The sequence below is a fragment of the Harmonia axyridis genome, chromosome 6 (assembly GCF_914767665.1).
Source record: "Harmonia axyridis chromosome 6, icHarAxyr1.1, whole genome shotgun sequence".
In the NCBI taxonomy this organism is placed as follows: Eukaryota; Metazoa; Arthropoda; class Insecta; order Coleoptera; family Coccinellidae; genus Harmonia; species Harmonia axyridis.
The window spans coordinates 15368165-15390624 of record NC_059506.1 but is presented as its reverse complement, the minus strand read 5'-3'; the positions used below and the strand labels follow the sequence as shown (position 1 = coordinate 15390624).

Genomic DNA, 22460 nt, shown 5'->3' with positions numbered 1-22460 from the left:
AAAATAGCTTGTGATCTAGTGAACTACATCTTGATGTGATCTCATAAATTTAATATTAGCCAAAATTCATGATAAAATTGTAAATAATGGATAGGGATAGGATATCGAATGATAAATCAGGGATTCCAAAGTAATTAATGTCTCAAATATACAAAAATGTATATAATTCTTTAGATTATAGTATAATTTAAAAATATGTAATAGATTTTAGGAGTTATAGATAGAAATCTTTGAATATTAGGCCAAAGAAAGTGACTATTAAAAAAATTTCCAAATTGTATATAGAATATTTGAAAATTTTGTAACTTCGAATCGACCGAATGCAACATATGTGGTATCAAAAGATGAAGAAAGAAATGAAGAAATTAACTAGATCAAGATTGAAGAAGGAAAACTTACCTCAAAAGAGAAAATTGCGAAAGCATCATTTTTGGAAAATTTTTTGACATCCAAGGCAATGTTGATTTCAAGAAAAAATTAAAAACCTATATAAAGCCCCGCCGAATGATAGCTAATCAGTCAGTAAAAAACCATTGTTGAGAGCACATCACCTGACTCAAGAAATATACCTGAAACAATTGAGAAACGAAAGAATTTATTTACGAAAATTGCAAGATATCAAAATAATCCAAATACGTACCTGAAAAATTAACCATTGTGCAAGGAAGTTGAAAAACAATTAATCAATTTCAAGAAGAAATTTCCCTGGCTTCAAGCAAGAGAGCAGTTTTATTGATGGAAAATAATTCCAAAACATAGTGATGAAGATCAAGGTTACAATTTTGAGGTTAGAGCTGTTAGGAGCATAGAAGACGATACCATACCATAGCAAAGAACAATGATGAAGTTGATGAAGTTAGATAAGTAAATATAAGATTATATTGATATAAATTTAGTTATTAGATAAGAATTTTTTATATTTAGTGAATTTCGAAAATATTAATTGAATTTTCAAACAAAATTGAATTTGAATTGAACCCTCCTGAGATATAGAGTCGGCGCAAAATTATAAAAATATAGTATTCAAATTTTTTTTTGTTATTGGATCAAATCATTCAAAATTTAATTTATATCAACAACAAGATAATCGCAGCTTGAATATACGATCCATAACAATTGGCGCCCAACGCGTGGCTTATATTAATTCAATTACAGCATTATTATATTAATTCAATTACAGCATTATTTAAAAAAAATTCAAATTAATACATAATTGTTGGAATCATATCATTGATTATTCAATAAAAAAAAATGGAAACAAGAAGTAAAACGAAAATTGGAGAAAAAGGGGATGAAGAAGAAAATGCAAGAGGAAATATGAAAATAAATGATGAAAATAGAAAAGAACTGAATTTATTGGATATAATGACTGCAATAAAAAATTTAGAAGAAAATATGAGTAAAAAATTTGAAGATCAGTCGAAAATTCTGAATAAAAATTTGAGTGAAATATTGGATAAAAATTTGAAAGAAATTAAAGAAGAAATGAAAATTCATTTGGCAGATAATGTAATTGAAATGGAAAAGAAACTTGGGAATAGATTAATGATTTGCAAGGAAAGGTTATATACCAAAAGAAATAAAGTACAAAAAGAATCTTCAGCTGAATTAGATACAGAAAGTAAAATATATGAAGAGAATTTGGAGATTTGTGAAACTGGAGTTCACAATCTAACAGAAGGAAATCTGAGTATGATATATAATGATATCGAAAAACAAAATGAGAAAATTGAGAAGTCGAATGAAAAATTGAAAATTTCAGGAGAGACGAACATGAATTTCAATGAAAAATTAATAAATCAGTATACAGCACCTTTAATAGAATTTTCAGAAAATAGAAAAAAGATTGACCAAAATATATATGAGCTAGGAAATCCTCAAAATTCAATAGAAGACAAATATTATGGAAATAAAGAGATAATTCTGAATTATAACAGTACTTATACTGTTCTGATGGGTTTGCTTGAGTATCCCTTAGGATACTCAAGCAAACCCATCAGAACGATACATTCAAGAAGTAGTGAAATATTCAAGAAAACTTGTCAATAGAGAACAAAACAAATGGGATATACAATTAAACAGAGTGGAATTTTTGTTGAATACAATGCATATTACAGTTAGAGAAGAAACAAATTTATATTCAATGAAACAAGAAAATCCAGAGAGACATTGGAATAGTCCAGAACAAGTCAAAGCCTCACCCTGTATATATATATATATATATATATATATATATATATATATATATATATATATATATATATATATTTTTTTTTGTACCACCTTTATAGGGTTTCGTAGTGAGAATTCCGGGCTATGGTGGGCCAAGGTCGCACTGGTCAGAAACGCCCGAACGATCCTCGTCGTCCACAGGATAACTTCTCTCTGTGCGTCTGTGTATATATATATATATATATATATATGACAACAGAAATTATTCTTGGCCTCCGGCCCGAATAATCACAATTGAATTACCACGCTAGTGTGAATTTAAAAAAAAAAAAAAATATATATATATACAGGGTGAGTCTTTGACTTGTACATATATTTCAATCGAAGATTCTTGAGGTCAAAAGGAACACTTTTTTCATTTACCATTTTTTCCGATTCGGTCCGGTTACAAAGATATAGCCATTTTAAATTTTCAAAATGAGCTAATTCATCCCTGGAAACCGGAACCGGAAGTATAAGATCTACCATTTGAACTTTGGAAATAAGCTACTTAATTAGAAAATCCATCATGAACTCTTTTTTAACATTCCATTTGTTGAACAAAGTAGTATTTATGATACAATTAATGAGTTATTCCAATTTCATTGACGATGAAGATTAAATATTTTTCTCTTGATTTTCTATTTCGTTTTCGATAATCATAACGAATTGAGCTCGCTACCACGCATATTAGCTTAGTTCTGATATTCATAATTCATATCCATTTATTTATTATATCGCATTTATAATATATCATTTATTTCATTTCGTACAAAAATTGCCATTTAACCTTACATTCTCAAATTAATAATAGTCATCTGTGAAAGTTCGAACATCGAACATCGAATATCCTCGTCGCCACTTGTTAAATATCTGTCGATATTTAATTAAAATATTTATATAATTTGATATAAATCAATTTGGAATAAAGATCGCTACAAGTTAACCTTAATTCGTTGATTATTCAACTGCACTCTTACAACTAAAATGCACATCGGCACATATCACATATGCGCAACTACCGTTGCTATGGATACAATATGTAACAAATAATTTTATTTAAAATAAAAGGAGTATGAACCTTTGATGACGATTTTCTCAACTTCTTGCAAAACCGAATAGTATTGGTTCAATGAATACGTACGTCGAATTAAAGTACCTAGTTAGTTAATCCAATGAACAAATTTCATTCCGACACGAAACTCATTCATTGGGCCAACGAACTCGTTCATTCCAATAATAAATATCGTACATTGATTCAACGAATTCGTACGTTGAATTAACGATCAACGTTCGTTAATCCAATTAATAAATTTAATTGAGACAACAAAACTGATTCATTTGGTCGACGAATTATCATACGTTGCCGTATCATAGTAGTAATATTAACGCACATTTACATTTACTCCTAATGTAATGTAGGATAATTTGTTAGGCCAAGGTACGCGTCCACTGGCTTTATTTTGATTAATAAATAAATTGGCCCAATGTACTTCTTCGTTGTATTTACCTACTCTTTTCGTTCAGTGTACAATCAATTAAAGTTATGAAAACAATAAATTGTAAAACGGATATTCATGGCTGATTTTTGAAATTCAATTTTTATTGTTGAACAGGTGCTAGGCATCCAAAAATGTTCACAAAAACCATTTTCTCTAATTTCAGATACCAATGTGTCAAAAGTGGATCATATCGATTTATCGTGTTGGAGTGATCAAGTTTTTTTTTGCAATTATGCCTGACAATAGATTGTGAGTGATCAATAGAACATCATTAGTGGCTCTGCATGATGAGAGTCTGCCGAATCATCAAATCGCGAATAGACTATAAATTCCCCTCGCTGCAGTTGCTAGTTATCCGAATAGTGCATTTGTGCCAGGATACTAACAGCGTTGACTGGAGACGTGGAACTGGGCGTAGTAGGGTAATTACATGATGCAAGAGAAGATCGATATCTAACTGAAAATGTACGACAGTCTCAGCTCGAGCTCATTTAAGAAGAAAGTTATTATAGCTTGATTTCCACTACCACGATACGACGGAAACTTGCTAGATCCAAGAGACTATTAAGGGTGCCCAGGTTAATTCCTTAACACATAACCGCTTGTCTACAGTGAACACTGGAATACAGAGAATAGGGTTAAGGCGAAATTTCCTTTTTGAGGACGAAACCAGACTTGGTTTAGTTAGTTATAGTCAACGATACAAAGTTCGGAGACAGCCTGCGCCAAACGAAAGACTATCTTTTGCCAGAAAAGTTGTTTCATTCCAAGAAGGGTCAGTAATGTTTTGGAGAGGCATAATGCATGGTGGTCGTATGCAACTTATTTCCATTCTAGATACTATAACAAATAATAATAAAATGGTTTATTCTGTAAGCTACAGGGTATAAACATATAATCACAGAGGCGTGAGCCTGTCATTATTGAACCCGTTATTCATCCTCTCCGAAATGAAATTGGAAAAAATTTCTGTTTCATGGAGTACAATGCTAGGCCCTTTTGTACGAGAATAGTATAAAATGCACAAGATATTGTGAATATTCCAAAATTACTATGGCCAGCAAATTTGCCAAACATGAATCCTATGGAGCACATGTGGGATTTTTTCAACGAACAATCTCAAACAACATCAAGTCTCCTAGCACCCTTCAGGAATAACATCAATCCTCCTATCATTCCCATGTCCAGGCACGTCAACAACTTACTACAAAAAAGTGGAGAGATCCCATTAATTTATTATCAATTGATAAGATAATCGGTACCTCACCATAGTTACTATGATGAGGGGTAGGGAGAGATATCGACCATTAACGTATCAATCGATAATCCTACTACTGTATTATCGATTGATACGTTAATGATCGTATACTCTTCCTTTTCACTATGGTGAAGTACCGAGAAAGTATCGATCGATAAAAAATGAGTTGGATCCTACCCTAGGAGAGAACAGACCCGATATTGATTAATTTTTCTGAATTTCAGTTTGTGGTTATCATTATATTATGCGCTATTTTTCCTTTGTAGTTCTTCGTTTATCTATATTGAATCCAGCCATTGCATTGATTACATAACCAAATCAAATATAACTTACAATACAAATTCTGAATTATAATAATAATTTAGTAGTTTCGATATACAGTCGCCACCAAATAAGATGGCAAATCTGAGGCGCAGAAAGAGATAATGCTATCTCCTTCGCACTATTACGGCATTGGTTCTGGGGTGTTGCCGATTTCGAGACTGCTTAACTCATTAGCGTGGTAAATATATTGAATCGGCAATGAATTATTCGAGATAACGAAAAAAAAATCAGAGGATAATGTTTGACATTGAGAGTAGAACCATTTATTATAAGAAAAGATAGTAAAAGTTTACATTTATAACAGGTACTTCTATTTGAGAAAATAAGATATACAGGTAGTACGATAGTATGACATAAAATTTTCAATTCAGTCTGAGTCTTATATGTACGCTACTGAATGGAACGCTTCGTTTTATTAGGTACTTATTGTCAGACATTAGCTCCTCCTTCAGTTTTGTGCGCAACTTAGTTCTTGCCAACATATTTGGCGGCGACTGTACATAAGGGGGTCCAAAAATTTCGGAGTTATTATAATATTATGTATTATACTATTATATTATCGCAGCATTGACATATTGAAATTTTCTTACAAGTTCCTCCCATGTTATGGATCCCTCACCAACTAGTTGGAGCTCCGCTAGCTTATTCCGTAACTCTGGAATGTTTCACGGAAGCCCATCCTGGATCATTAAACTACTGGACACGGGAAGATGGTCAAATGATCCACGAATCGAGAAAATATCATACAGAAAACAAAGTTGGCAATCCCCCATATAAAACCCATATGCGTTTGACTATAAATGATATACAACAGACGGATTATGGCACTTACAAATGTATGGCGAAGAATCCTAGAGGAGAAACAGATGGTACAATAAGACTTTACAGTAAGTAGATATTATTTCCCTTACCAGCATGAACTTATTTGATGATGTAAAATATTGTCCTGAAAAATGTTTTTGATGGCATAGAAAATTCTCTGATTTAAGAACGTCAAGAACAATTCGCGAGAAGAACTAAACTCAGAAGATTATGTGTGTTTCGAATAACCTTATTATCATTACTATTATCGAGTTTATTGACCAAAAATAAAACATTTTCCAGAGTACAGTGCATCCCATTTTGGGTGAGACAGCCAGGTTTCTCGCTTGTTATTTAAGATAGAGCCTTGCGGTTTTCACGTTCCTGTCCTACTTTTTCGTGAAACTCAAGTTGGTCTAATCAGATTCTGCATAACTGTTTCCGTTCAAAAGATACAGGGTGATTTTGGAAATTGATAATTTTCGGACCCCTCCTTTATCTCCGAAATTATTAGAAATAATGCTAAACTGAAAACTACGTCTGAATCAGAATTCTGCGTAGAATCCAGTGGCGTAATCAATATTTTTTTTTGGGGTATGGTTTTGAAGATTCAACACAAACCTATATTTTTTTTAATGGAACACCCTATATATCATTACTTCGTTGAATTCGTTATTTTCTTCCTTTCAAAATGATATATGATACTATGTAGGTAGGATGTTCAGAAATGTTAAAAAAACACTTAAACGTCAAATAATGATGATTTTTTTGTAAATGGGCCATGAATTTTCCATGTTTCAATAAGAGGATTGTTACTTTCGATTTTTAAAAGTAGTAGGTCATTGATGACACAAACATCCTTGTTGTTATTGTGGCTACTATGAGTACTATGCATTTGGGAGCATTGTTTTATCAAGTAGGCATTGGAGGGAAAAAACCAATCTGATCTAGCTGTCATCGCTATAAATTATTGTTATCATTATTGATTCTTCTTTTCTATGAGAAATCCATTGCCCATTAACAAAAAATCATCATTATTTGATGTTTTAGTGTTTTTTTAACGTTTCTGAACATCCTACCTACATAGTGTCATATATCATTTTGAAGGGAAAAAAATAACGAATTCAACGAAGTAATGATACACATGATGTTCCATTAAAAAAAACATAAGTTTGTGTTGAATCTTCAAAACCATACCCCGAAAAAAAAAATTGAGTACGCCACTGGATTCTACGCAGAATTCTGATTCAGACGTAGTTTTTACCTCAGCATTATTTCTAATAACTTCGGAGATAAAGAAGGGGTCCGAAAAGTATTAATTTCCAAAATCACCCTGTATCTTTTGAACGGAAACAGTTATGCACAATCTGATTAGACCAACTTGAGTTTCACGAAAAAGTAGGACAGGAACATGAAAACCGCAAGGCTCTATCTTAAATAACAAGGGAGAAACCTGGCAGTCTCACCCAAAATGGGATGCACTGTACACCTCCCTACATCAAACATATTTAAGTACAATTCAATAAAAATATACAAAGGCAAATCAATAAACTATTATTTACCTCGAAGGTGCGTAGGCACCTTGTTAGAGGCATTTACATTAGAGACTTTTTTTCTACTCTACACGTAGACTATATATTGTATACTTAAATACTTAATACATAACATACATAAATATTTTATCACTATCATAATACAAGGCATCATGAGCCTAATATGTAATCAAACCGCTGTTGTGACCAAGGTTCCCCCCAACATTTCAGGTATGGACATACGAGTTCTTAATGTCAAAAAATTCGTAACCTCCTGAGAACTTTAGGTTCCTATCCCGATTTCAATTTTAATTTAAATATATTCAAATTTTAACTTGCTTTAATACACGCTGGTATGTAATTGTACACTCGAGGGGATAAAAATATGTTCGATCGTTGTCCTAAGGTTTTCATTGTTCTAGGAAAATCATTCCTCCTCTGTGTCGCGTTCCATGCAAATGTTCGTTAAATTCCGCGGATAAAATATTTTTAAATTGATGCACAGCCAGCACGAGCATATACAGTTGTCGAAGATTCATAACGGCAGAATCATGGAACAGTGTTTCACTCGGATAGCGGTAGGATTGATTGTATATTATTTTTAACAACCATTTCTGTGTTATCTCGAACTTAAGTAAATAATGTTTCACTACCCCTTCCCATGCAAGTAGTCCATATACCAAAAGGGGTTTAACCAAAACCAGGTATAGTATATCCAAAGTCACTTGAACTAGTCGATAAAAACGCTTGACCAGAGATTATTACAAAACAGTCATAAACCATAGGCGCACACTTTTCAAAGAAACCCTTGAGTTGAAAATAATATTTTTGCGTATGTATGGGACCCAGATGTCGATTCTTTCAGAACATTTGTGACGTGAGTAGCTTTTGCTGTCACATCAAAAATTATACTATGTCATTCTACGGTGTTATAATTTGATTATTCTTTATTCTCGACTTGTAACATTATCAACGATGATGAACTGATCGTTGCATAAAATTATAAGAGCACGAACATGTTTGAGATGAACTAGGAAATGTTCTGTCTGAAGATAAGACAAACTAGGGTAGATAAGTGCATGACCTTCAGATCCTTGAATGACATCCAATTTTCTACGTCCAATTAACAGATACGTTGCCGAATTGAAATTTATTTGTTCGTTATTTTCTAAGGCGGAATTTATGTCCCGCAGTGGAAGCAAAATGCTGAATTATAATGATGTCCAAGGTGATTCGCCTACATTAGACGTTTATGATGAACTAATTAAAATTTTCTTTTATACCGGAAACAGAGAGTACCACTTTCTTATTTCAAACGGCACACCTAGTATATTATTGCATTATCAGATAGCTTGGTTGATGATAATTTCAGCAATATGGCAATACTTGAGTATAAACTCAACGGTTGATGAGTTAATGAGATTCTTATAGATATCTTATGAAGAAGTAGTCTTCTCAAAAAAACCTATATTTTTTATTCATTCAGTCAATTTTACGTAGGTATAAAAAAAAGAGTTTCAAGCAAATCCTATATTTCAAGAGTTATCAAAGAAAAACTTGCACTAAGGAAAACTGCAATTTCTCATGGAATGAAGTAGTCTATGACTTCCAGAAAACATAGAAAGAAACTAAAACGTCGAAATTTCATGAATTGTAATAAATTATTCGGATGGTTGAGAATCCATAAACCAATAAAATCAGAAAATGTACCTAATGAAAAATTTGTTGAAATCTCATTTTAATCAATTTTTTCTTCAGTGGAATGAAGATATTTCGGATGCGAAATCATTTTCTTCAAAACCCGTCATATCAATTCTGACTTTGAAAGTAAATGGAGGAATAGATTTGATTGCGAAATATTCATCTCTTTTTACATAAGCCTTAGAATTTTGACAAACATCTAGTCTAAATCATTAAAAGCATCAGTCACACAATGTTAGGAGTTTACTATAATTTTTAATTCTTTTCTGTTGATCTGGCAACGTATCATAATCCGTTGTCTGCGTATACCTTATCAAAATGATACATATGGACCACTCATTTTTATTCCATTCAATTTCAATTGTCCACGAGATACACATCGCCAATTATAATCATTAAACTATTAAACTATTGAAAACCAATATATTCTTTTTTTCATATCCATAAAATACAGTCCAGTAAATTAAATAACAAAATCAGAACCAGCAAATTACCAAACATAAGTTTGATCCATCGGGCCGGATTTTCAATTCAATTCACCCCAAGAAAGAAGAAAAAACACTACTCTGCTGCAATTATTGGACGTATCCAAACTACCAGGAGACATCAGAAAAATCTTCAAGAGAATTATCAAGTATTCTTCAACGCCGATTGATTCCATTGATCATCAGCCCAAGGAAAATTCGTCAAGAACGAAACTCCAGTAGCTGTTGTCCAGATATCCGAATAATTCAAAGTTACATCCCTGGAGCCACGAGGGTGACTATTAACAATTTGTCAATTTTGACTATTTTCCCACTTCCTTCGATTATTATTCATTTGGATTATTCGACATTTTCTCTCGATTCAATTTATTTTTCTATTTCATTTCAATCAATAACCTTATCAATCAAAAAATATTCACAGAATGTCCGAATCAGAAATAAGTTTTAACCCGCAAACGGGGCACTATTAAGCAAAAACTCACTATTGTGGAGAAATTTATCACAACCATTAAAAATTCTACTTCAAATAATCTAATTTCTATTGATGAGGTTGATATAAGATATAAAGATAGTTCAGGTCTTTTGTCGGAATTCGATGCTGTTCAATCGATGATAGAATCTTTGTGCACTGATGAACAATTGCCGTCGCATTTTCTAGAACGAGAAGATTTTCAGGAAAGATATTATTCTGATGCTCAAGACTTTTTTTTCAGTATTTGCAAACTAAATTACGCCGTAGCTCTTACATTACATCATCTTTGCCTCAACAACCTAACAATTCAGATCCTCTACTGAATATTTTGATTCCAAAGGTTAAATTGCCTACTTTTTCAGGCGAACTCAGGCATTATAATGATTTCTAACAACAATTTTGAATCTACTGTTTCATTGAATCAGAATTTGAATGAAAATCAAAAATATCAACTGTTAAAGGCATCTCTAGAAGGCTATGATATGTAGAAGGTGTAGACAATTCACTTAGGCCTATTGAACTTGCATGGGAACTATTATGTGATCGATTTGTTAAAAAACAATTTTTGGTCTATAGTCATTTCAAATCACTTCTGCACCTAAATAGTTTGCATAAAGAAAGTTATTATGAGTTCCGTAAAATTCTCGATGAAATTTGTCTGCATTTAACAGCGTTAGATGCATCCAATTCATCGAAGGAAGATCTGTATGATTCTTTCATCATTCACGTATTAGCAAATAAATTAAATAAAAATACCTTTCGTGAATGAAAAGAATTGAAATATCAAAATGACATGCCAACCTTAGACGAATTTACTAATTTTCTAAAAAATAAACCAGATGTTCTACAATGCTTGAACGATTCGCTCGATTCAAGAGATAACAATAATTGTAATATTCGACATAAACCCGATTCTCCTTCGCGCAAAAACAATAATTCACATATGTTCCTCTCCGCGAACAACAAAGTTGTTTGTAACTACTGTAAAAAGGAAAACCATACGATTTATAAATGTTCGGAATTCTTAACGTTGCCTGTCGATATTCGAATTCAGGTCAAGGCCTTGAATTTATGCGAAAATTGTCTACGCACGGGATATACAAAGATTCAATGTAAACTTGTACCATGTATTATTTGTAAGAATAAGAAACATTGTTGCATCTTAATAATAATAAAACTCCATCATTATCTTCCACGGTAAACATTATGATAAATTTCAGATAAAATTATCGTTCCGAAGATTTAATTCAATGGTGAGGAATATCAGTCACAAGGAACAGTTGTATACAATTTATTCAATGGCAACGTTTTTGAGCATTTAGCACCTTCATCAGGCTAAAAACAAAAACCAATTTATAAACAACGGCATGGATCATAAAATTGGTGTAGCAATAAAGACAAAAAATAGATAAAATGACGTCACTATACAATAATAAATATGAAATATAAACTAGATGACAAAATAACAATGAATATAAATATAAAGCAAAACAACATAAACAATGCACGCCAGGTCGGCCAAGGAAACAATGAAATTACAAGAAGAAGCGATCTCACCCCATGAATAACGGTTATAAATCATTCGAATACATCGAAATCATCAAATAAATGTTCATACAATAAAATGGCATTCTAAGGATAGCATTAAAACCATATCAAACAAGACGTATCAGTATAAACAAAAGCATTAGGCAAGACAGACTGCATTAAAATGTGTGAGACAACTACACACCCGATTCAAAACGAAACACGAACTACCGCGCAATAAAATCATCTACATTAACCTTATTAATTAAGTTAAAATAAACCGAACTCAAACTACCAATATCGGTGCGTGTATTCACGTTATTCACGTGTATTCGTTTAAACCAATTCTTTTCTTTATTTAAAATTTTAACATTATTAAAATCAAAGGAGTGGTCATTAATTTTTGCATGCTGTGATAATGCTGTTGCTTCACTACGATTTTTGCAATCTCTCTCATGTTGTTTCAACCTCGACCCTATATACTGTTTTGTTTGGCCTATGTAACTGCCAGCACAATCTGAACAATCTATTTTGTATACTAAATTAGAAGGTCTCATCAACGGATTGCCATCCTTTAGTCGACTGAACAATTTGCCCACAGTTTTATTATAATAAAAAACTACTTCGTTTGAGAGATTGCTCATTATTCTTGCCAATTGCTGAAAGCATCCCTGTATATAGACTAATTTACAATAATGTGTCGTTTGATCAACATCATTGGATGATCGAGAATCACTTGTACTAATAGATGAATAAAAAATCTTATATATTAAATTACTGGGATAACCATTCTTGACAAGCAGAGCAGCCTGATCACGGAAATTTTTTTCATGGAATGAGTCATGAGAGAGGTTTAGAATTTTATATTTTACATTCTTTATTATAGCGATTTTTTTTTGTGTGAGTGAATGCAAAGAATTAAAATGTAACAATCGCTCACAAGAAACTGGCTTCGAGTACAAATCTGTTATTACCTTGTTATCACGACGGATCCATAAAAACTCCACAATCTGAACAATCTATTTTGTATACTAAATTAGAATGTCTCATCAACGGATTGCCATCCTTTAGTCGACTGAACAATTTGCCCACAGTTTTATTATAATAAAAAACTACTTCGTTTGAGAGATTGCTCATTATTCTTGCCAATTGCTGAAAGCATCCCTGTATATAGACTAATTTACAATAATGTGTCGTTTGATCAACATCATTGGATGATCGAGAATCACTTGTACTAATAGATGAATAAAAAATCTTATATATTAAATTACTGGGATAACCATTCTTGACAAGCAGAGCAGCCTGATCACGGAAATTTTTTTCATGGAATGAGTCATGAGAGAGGTTTAGAATTTTATATTTTACATTCTTTATTATAGCGATTTTTTTTTGTGTGAGTGAATGCAAAGAATTAAAATGTAACAATCGCTCACAAGAAACTGGCTTCGAGTACAAATCTGTTATTACCTTGTTATCACGACGGATCCATAAAAACTCCAAAATTGGAATTTTTTCATAATTTTCTAATTCATATGTGAAATTCAAGTACTTATGATAATCATTAAAGGCATTCATAACGAAATTAACACTGTCTTTAGGTATGGACATAAAAATATCATCAACATATACCCATACATGTGGTTACTAAAACAAAAAAAAATCTTAAAGGTCACGTACAGTGTGGTCCAACATTCACAAAAATAGGAAAAGTCTGAAATTTTTCTAGTCTGGATCTGATTTACTCGAATTAAGAAATATTGAAGGCGTTGGTAAAGGATGACAAAACTTCAAAATTTGAAATTATTCGGTCGATTAGTTAAAAAGTTATTGAACTGTGAAATTTCACATATAAAATGAACATCACCCTGTATATCCCAAACGAAGGCACTCAGGAGATTAAAACCTCTTCATACGAGTCCTTCATGATGTCCTTAATTCATGGTATCCATTTGTCGCATTCTTCCCGGGACACCCTGTATAATCAAATGTATCATGTTTGGAATCGCAAAATGTTCGAAAATATCTTAATTCAAGAGATCAAAATAACTTCATTAAAATATGATATTCATGTTCATAAAAAAACTGAAAAGGTAGAATATAGGTATTATATTTCTTTCTATAATACAACGCAAGCATAAAAAGTAAGATATCTAAAAAGTAGATAAAGAAATTGTGATCAAGTAGGTATTATGTAATTCCCGAAACATTTATAGTTTACATTCTGGCTAACTACGCTGTATTCATCAAACTCTAATAGACTTTCCTCAATAAAATTCTTATTGATGTTTTTCGATTAGAAACATGTCGTCCCCGTTAAAAAAAAGAATGGTACTTTCTCCTTTACCTTCAAGATCTGTAATGAAATGTTAAATTTCAAAATCATGATAATATTGATTTGAAATTCAGATTTCATATTCTCCTTTTTCTTTACAAAATAATTGATTTTTTATTGAATTAAACAAATAAAAAAACATATTTATTTGTTTGATTCGAGGTAAATAATTAAACTAATCTCATATACAACTGTGCATTAAATTCACACAGAAGTGCCCGCGTCAGATGTTTGTTAATGTATTGAATTTCAAGACGTTCAAAGACTAATCAGATGATGTAAAACGATCAAAGGGTACCAAAGCGTCGGCGCATATTTGTGTTAAGACAAAAATTCGGAAGTGCTTATAGTGCTTAGTAATCCGCTTAAGTGCTCGCGAACACTGCAGTTCTCTATATGTATGACTTGGTGATCGACCGCCTCTCACAAATTTCAATATATTCGATAAAATTGTATCATACTTAGTTGTGTCCGCAAATTCAATATTTTCCTCAAAATTGGAAAAATAATTAATATATTTTGGATCGATATCCATATAATTCTCATAGGGATCATCGACTGTTAGTCGACATAAAGGATCCGCTTCATTCAAAGAAGACTTGACATAAGAAATTTCATAATTAATTATAGTTAGCAAATATGGTAGCCCGTCGTCTAATCCTATTCGCTGAAAACTCTGGAATACCTTTAGAAGGATTGAAAATATACGTGAAAGCTTTATTATCTGTTTCTAAGTAAAAATGATTTCTGCACAAATATTGATTAAATTTACTCAATCCAAATAATATAAACAATCCTCCTATATGAGCATAACATAACTATTTCCGCAATTTTCAAAATTCTGGATGCATAAGCTAAAGGTCTGTCTGATCCATCATACATTATGTGACTCAAAACCGCATCTAAACCGTAGACAGAAGCGTCAACGAATAATTTCAAAGGTAAGTTAGGATCAAACGATAGAAGTAGCTTATTTACTGGTTAAACTCTTTTTGACTTGCTCATATTAATTTTCACATTCATTGGACCAATTCCATCGCTTTTCCTTCTATGAAAGAGCATACCGAGGGTGAAGAGAAGGTGACAAATTTCTCATAAATTTTCCATGATAATCAATCAAACCAAGAAATTGATGTAATTGTTTAACATTGGTTGGTCTAGGTGCATGCAAATGGCATCAATTTTACTTTTTCAAAGGTTAATTCCCTCGGCTTAAATTTTGTAACCTAAATATTTAATAGATTTTTGAAAAAAGTAACATTTTCCCGATGAGATCTTTAAACCTGAACTTTCAAGAATTCTCTAAAACTTTCTCAGCCCATATAAATGAATAATACCGCATTCTGCTGGGGTGCCAACTTCTGTTTTTTTTTCGATTTTCCGATTTTTCTCGAACAAACAAATTTAGTTTGAAAGAACATCGTTGTACCTCAGAAATTACAATAAAAAAATATCGCATTCGATGGGGTGCCAACTTCACGCTTTTTTTCGATTTGTCTCGAAACAAAAAATTCAGTTTGAAAGTACATCGTTTGTTACAGTTTGTAACACAAAAATTTTCGTTTGTAACCTAAGCTTCAATTTAAAAGTTAAACCCCTAAAATTTTTGGCTCCCAATTGTTCTTCGTCTGTAATACAAAAATTATGTTTCCAGGAAAAGACATGGGAATTTAGCACTATTTTTCGTAACAGTTCTCGAACTGTTATGTTTTGATAGTAACTATCTGTTACACAAGTTTTCGTTTCTAGAGGAAACCTAATATCCTTACTTTATATATGCACATTTATCTATATATTTCCTGTTTAATTTATACTCACAATATCAGTTAGTTCATTATTTTCGACAGAATATAACTTACTATTCAATTGATTTATTTATTTCAATCAGTCATTTCATTGGTCAGTGAAAGAATTAGCAGGTAGACAGAGGAATTAAATAGACGAATATACTTAAACCTGGTGAGTTTTTCACTAGATTAATTGAATTTTGGATTGTGGTAGATATAATTTACCTAATAGTTGCTTTTGAATATTAATTATAAAATAATTTTTCAGACTTCCACATTATTTAATTGAAATTCATTCTCAAAATAATATTTTGTTATAACATTATATTCAAATACCAAACAAGTCAAACGAAAATTTTTTCACATTATTTAATTGAAATTCATTCTCAAAATAATATTTTGTTATAACATTATATTCAAATACCAAACAAGTCAAACGAAAATTTTTGTGTTACAAATAGTTACTAACGAATGCAAAAAAACTCATGACACAAGTGGGTGCCTACTTCGCATTTTGAGAGGGATATTTTTTCATTATAGGTTTGGTTACAAACAGAATGTTTGTGGTGCAAACAGTTACAAACAATGTTCTTTCAAACTATTTTTTTTCCGATAAAAATCGCAAAAATAAAGTAGGCACCCCAGTGGAATGCGATTTTTTTCTACCAATATCCGTGAGGTACAAACAAAAAAATCGTGATTTTCGAAAAAGTGGGTGCTAACTTCACGTACACAAAAGATGAGGGTTTATTGTAACCTTAAAATTTCCTTATGCTCCGATATTCCAATTTTTAATAACCACTGGTTGAATAATCAACTGGTGAAATATTCAATTTTAGCAATCTATTGATTTCTTTTTCTACCTCACCTCGTAAAGACATTGTGTGAGCTTTGAAAAATTTCGGATGTACCGACTCTGGGTTTTTGAGTAGAAGCCTTACCCTTATTGAAGATTCCCAAGTCAGAAGAAAATAATTCAGGAAATTCATAAAAATTTTAACTTCTAGAAATGTGTTAGTCACAATAAAACAAACTATTAAATTCTATATCAGATGTATTAAAAAAATACCTTCCCAATATTGGTGGTCCACCATTTTCAATCACATGATTTTTCAATTTAGAATTTACTGCTTTAAAATTAGCAGGAAGAACAAAATAAAGGGTTTTTTTCAGTAGGGATAAGGACAACCACTAAAGAACTCACTTAAATTATATTTGGCGACATTTCGCAGCTTTTAACTTCCAATATCCTCGTCGCCACTTGTTATATACCTATCGATATATTTTAATAGATTTATATACACTGATCAACAATTGCTAGGGATCACTTATGAACTTCTCTTTAATTGTATTTTTTTCAAGTTATCTCGTGAGTATCTGTACATTATATGTTCTCTAAGGAAAAAGTAAGATGTTTTGAGTTGATTATATCAAAGTCTTCCTCACTTCATCGGCTCTTGTTCACAAAATCGATTATTATCTGTAGGCTGTTGCAGATGGAATGAAAAGCAATGTGATATTTGTTATTAAATCTGTTTTTTTCTCTCGTTCAAACACATAAGGTGACAATAATTGAAGAAATGAGAACAATATCAGCTTATCAGTCATGCCGAGAAGACGTTTGGCTCCTGTGCAACTGGACCAAATCATACGGTGGATACAGGAAGGTTTGTCCCAGCGAGAAGTGTCCCGGCGGTTGAATGTTCCGCAAAGTGTCGTGAGTCGGGCTTGGAATAGGTTTACCAAAACGACTCAGTAGCTTATGTTCATGGGGGAGGTCGACAGCGCAGTACAACAGCTGCCCAAGATCGTCTTTTGATCCTCAATGCTACGAGAAATCCCACTTACCCGGCGTCGCGGCTCAATAGATCACTGAGAGTTGCAACAGGAGTTCTAATTTCGAACCAGACTGTAAGACGACGACTACATGTTCGTGGTTTGAGAGCACGTAGGAGGGTACAACATCCCCGTTTGAATAGGGAACACCGGGTTCATCGACGGCAATGGGCTGAGGAGCACCGCAATTGGACACTTGAAGATTGGAGCCGATGTTTATTTACGGATGAGTCTAGATTTCGTTTGGTCAACTCCGATGGACGTATTCTTGCTTGGAGGGAAAAAGGTCAAGGTTATGCAGAACAGTTTATTCATTTATTTACAGCTGTCCCAAGAAAAATCACCAACGATACGTTCATTGTGATCTACATAAGTCACCCATACCTAGCGATGGAGTACAATGTGCAAAAGTATTTCGAGCTCAGCAGCGAACAGTTCAAACAAGCTATACGCGTCAGCCAAAATGAATATATTCTCAACCCGTCCATAATTAGAGACATGGAAAATGATCCGAATTGCATAATTGACGAAATCTACAATCGCACGGACAAGTCAACGTGCAGAAAAACCAATATACAAGTTAGTGACATAAAATGGAAAGAATTACGCAAGGAAAATACCTGGCTTTTCGTAGCCAATAATCCCCGAAGAATTGCCGTAATTTGCGACGGAAAACGAGAGGACACAACCTTGAATGGAACTGGAGTTATTCATTCTACATCAGGATGTACTATTCAAACCAAGAAAAGCACCCTGCACGCCCACACGAGAGATGAAACAGCCATAATAACCACGTTCAACAAAGAGGTGCCCCCTAACATTCTTTCATTCAAAAATGAAAAGGACAACCCGGACATAGCACTCGAGCCTTCTTGGAAAGCCCCGGATATGCTGGATCAACTTCTCATTGACCGGAACGATTTAGATAGCCAATCCGAAACTCCCTGGAAGAGCGTAACTCTTCATACGTCCATTACAAGCTTTGCAACTACACTTGCTGTCATACTTATAGCAATCACTATTTACGTAGGGATGAAAAAATTCACAGCACGCTACGAAAAAACCAGCAAGGAGGAATCACCGACCAGGGAAATACCTCAACCAGCACCGAGAAGCCAAAGACCTGCCGAAAGTGCATCACGTTTTGAACTTGAACCTATTTATTCCCGAGTTCAAACTCAAAACACAACATTAGTTTAGTATTACTTCAAGAAACCTGACACCTTATTCAAGGGCCCCCCGGAGTATGTTTAGTGTGAATTAAACATTGAGGAATGTTCAGAGGAAATCACATTTAAATTCAAATTCCATGGAAAATTATTAGGGAGCAGTTATCGACCTCATGCACTCAATACCATATCTAGGCCAAATAATGTGCAAAATTTGCAGATTCCAGCAACTCCGAAAGGCGGTCAATGACGAAAACTGTGTGTCGTCACAACTAATATAAAAACCATACTCATTGTAATTCTCGAAAACATTCTTTTGTTCAAAGTTTCACGTTAATAAATCATTTTAACTCCACCGCGAGTTTTACTTGGTTTGTAGTGGATTTACAACCCTCTACTCACCACAACTTACTCACTGCTACTTCAACGGAGTTACGAACCGTTGAAGAAAGTAGAAACATATCTTCAGAGGATATCCTCCAAAGATACATGGTCCTTCCAGCCGGATTACAACCCAACATTGGTCCTTCGAGCTAACAGAAAAACTACCAGGGACTTTGGAACTTCAACCACTGCACCCCAGAACTACTAGTCATTGGATTTACGACCCATTGGCACCAGGGACTTTGGAACTTCAACCACTGCACCCCAGAACTACTAGTCATTGGATTCACGACCCATTGGCACCAGGGACTTTGGAACTTCAACCACTGCACCCCAGAACTACTAGTCATTGGATTTACGACCCATTGGCACCAACTACCAGGGACTTTGGAACCACAACCACTGCACCCCATAACCAACAATCACCAGTAATTATCTTTCCTATCACATGTCATCATTCTTTCGCACCAATCCTTCAATTTTGTTGACAAGCTGTGGAATTAAGACTGCTCTTGAACTTCTGAGCCTGGTTGTTCAGTTTGTCGAACAAAATTCCTTATCATTCGAAACGATCCTTTAACCTCATAAACTAAACGTCATATAACTAGACCCAATTACTTACCTAATTCAAAATGGATAACCTCGTCGCAGAGCAGATCAAAACGGTTGAAGCCATCGAAAGAATTCTTTATTACTTGAAGCAGGAAGGAGAAAGAAGAAACGAAGAATACTACCAAATGAAAATGGAATTACTGGAGGAAGAATGGAACTACTTCAATGAAACGCACCAAAATTTAGTGGATAATATACCAGAAACTGATGAATACTTCACCAAAAACATTTATGAGCAAGCAGAAAAGATATACAACCAAACATTAGCCTACCTCAACAAAATACAGGAAAAACTCCGAGACGACCAAGGAATTACAGAAGAAAAAGAAACAACTCACGACGATACCCCAGTCGAAGAATCTTATACTAACACCATTCAGAGAAACGAACACGATTACACTGTGAAAATCCCAAATGAAGACAAGAAATATTCAACTCAGCTTGAAGAATCTCGAACCCAGGCAATGACACGACTACTTCAATTAGAAAATGAGTTGAAAAAGAATGAAAAGCTCAGCATTATAAACAAGGAATCTATGCAGAAATGCATTGACCTAGGCCACATGAAGATTGCAAGTACAAACGATTCAATGGCAATATATCATATTCCGCACCAGCCTGTAATCAAAGAAGAACGCGATACAACAAAATTAAGAGTTGTATTCGATGCGAGTTCAAAAACCAGTAATGGACTCAGCCTTAATGATATCCTTCACACCGGTCCGAAATTGCAACAAGATCTCATAGATATTCCGGTCAGATGGCGAAAACATAAAATTGCATTGACTACGGACATTCAAGAAATCCCTGTGCATGCATATTCCGATTCGACGATTACACTAGCTTGGATAAATGCTGATGCCGCAAGGTTACCTGCGTTTGTTGACAACAAAGTTCGAGAGATAAAACAATTAATTGGCAAGGTCAAATGGTATCACGTTCGGTCTGAAAACAATCCCGCTGATTTAATAACCCGAGGAATAACGGCATCAAAACTAATTAGTAACAAATTATGGTGGAATGGTCCAGATCAACTAAGTCAAAATCCCACAAATATTCAGGAGTTGCAGCTCAAGTACAAGAAACTAATGGACGTCCAGGTTCACAAAAGTACCATTTCTGAATTTTTGAGCACTAGTGAAATCCGAAGAGAAATACAAAAGGCAGCGGCGAAACTACCATCCCAGCTCACCATTATAGAACAGCCAACGGCAAACTTGAGGATGTCCCGTAATCCCGTTCACAGAATGAAATGAATATTCAAGTATTTTTCCATATTATCTACACCCAAAATTTCGACGTAGTTCAGACTACAGCTGTCCCAAGAAAAATCACCAACGTTCATTGTGATCTACATAAGTCACCCATACCTAGCGATGGAGTACAATGTGCAAAAGTATTTCGAGCTCAGCAGCGAACAGTTCAAACAAGCTATACGCGTCAGCCAAAATGAATATATTCTCAACCCGTCCATAATTAGAGACATGGAAAATGATCCGAATTGCATAATTGACGAAATCTACAATCGCACGGACAAGTCAACGTGCAGAAAAACCAATATACAAGTTAGTGACATAAAATGGAAAGAATTACGCAAGGAAAATACCTGGCTTTTCGTAGCCAATAATCCCCGAAGAATTGCCGTAATTTGCGACGGAAAACGAGAGGACACAACCTTGAATGGAACTGGAGTTATTCATTCTACATCAGGATGTACTATTCAAACCAAGAAAAGCACCCTGCACGCCCACACGAGAGATGAAACAGCCATAATAACCACGTTCAACAAAGAGGTGCCCCCTAACATTCTTTCATTCAAAAATGAAAAGGACAACCCGGACATAGCACTCGAGCCTTCTTGGAAAGCCCCGGATATGCTGGATCAACTTCTCATTGACCGGAACGATTTAGATAGCCAATCCGAAACTCCCTGGAAGAGCGTAACTCTTCATACGTCCATTACAAGCTTTGCAACTACACTTGCTGTCATACTTATAGCAATCACTATTTACGTAGGGATGAAAAAATTCACAGCACGCTACGAAAAAACCAGCAAGGAGGAATCACCGACCAGGGAAATACCTCAACCAGCACCGAGAAGCCAAAGACCTGCCGAAAGTGCATCACGTTTTGAACTTGAACCTATTTATTCCCGAGTTCAAACTCAAAACACAACATTAGTTTAGTATTACTTCAAGAAACCTGACACCTTACTATGCCCACATCAACTACCTGGAATCGGGCGTCATAGTACACAGGACGACCACAATGCTGAAAGCTGCCTTCATCACTTCAAGGGCCCCCCGGAGTATGTTTAATGTGAATTAAACATTGAGGAATGTTCAGAGGGAATCACATTTAAATTCAAATTCCATGGAAAATTATTAGGGAGCAGTTATCGACCTCATGCACTCAATACCATATCTAGGCCAAATAATGTGCAAAATTTGCAGATTCCAGCAACTCCGAAAGGCGGTCAATGACGAAAACTGTGTGTCGTCACAACTAATATAAAAACCATACTCAT

The 22460-nt window shown here is 33.9% G+C and overlaps 1 protein-coding gene across 3 annotated transcripts in view; it reads left to right on the top strand.

Annotated features, from left to right (window-relative positions):
• LOC123682000 (neurotrimin-like) overlaps window positions 1-22460 on the top strand; it is a 910163-nt gene that overhangs the window by 797602 nt on the left and 90101 nt on the right. For all 3 annotated transcript variants that reach the window (XM_045620378.1, XM_045620380.1, XM_045620379.1), the window contains one exon: window positions 5889-6182. In XM_045620378.1, the coding sequence (XP_045476334.1) occupies window positions 5889-6182 (294 nt within the window). The remainder of the gene's footprint in view (window positions 1-5888; window positions 6183-22460) is intronic.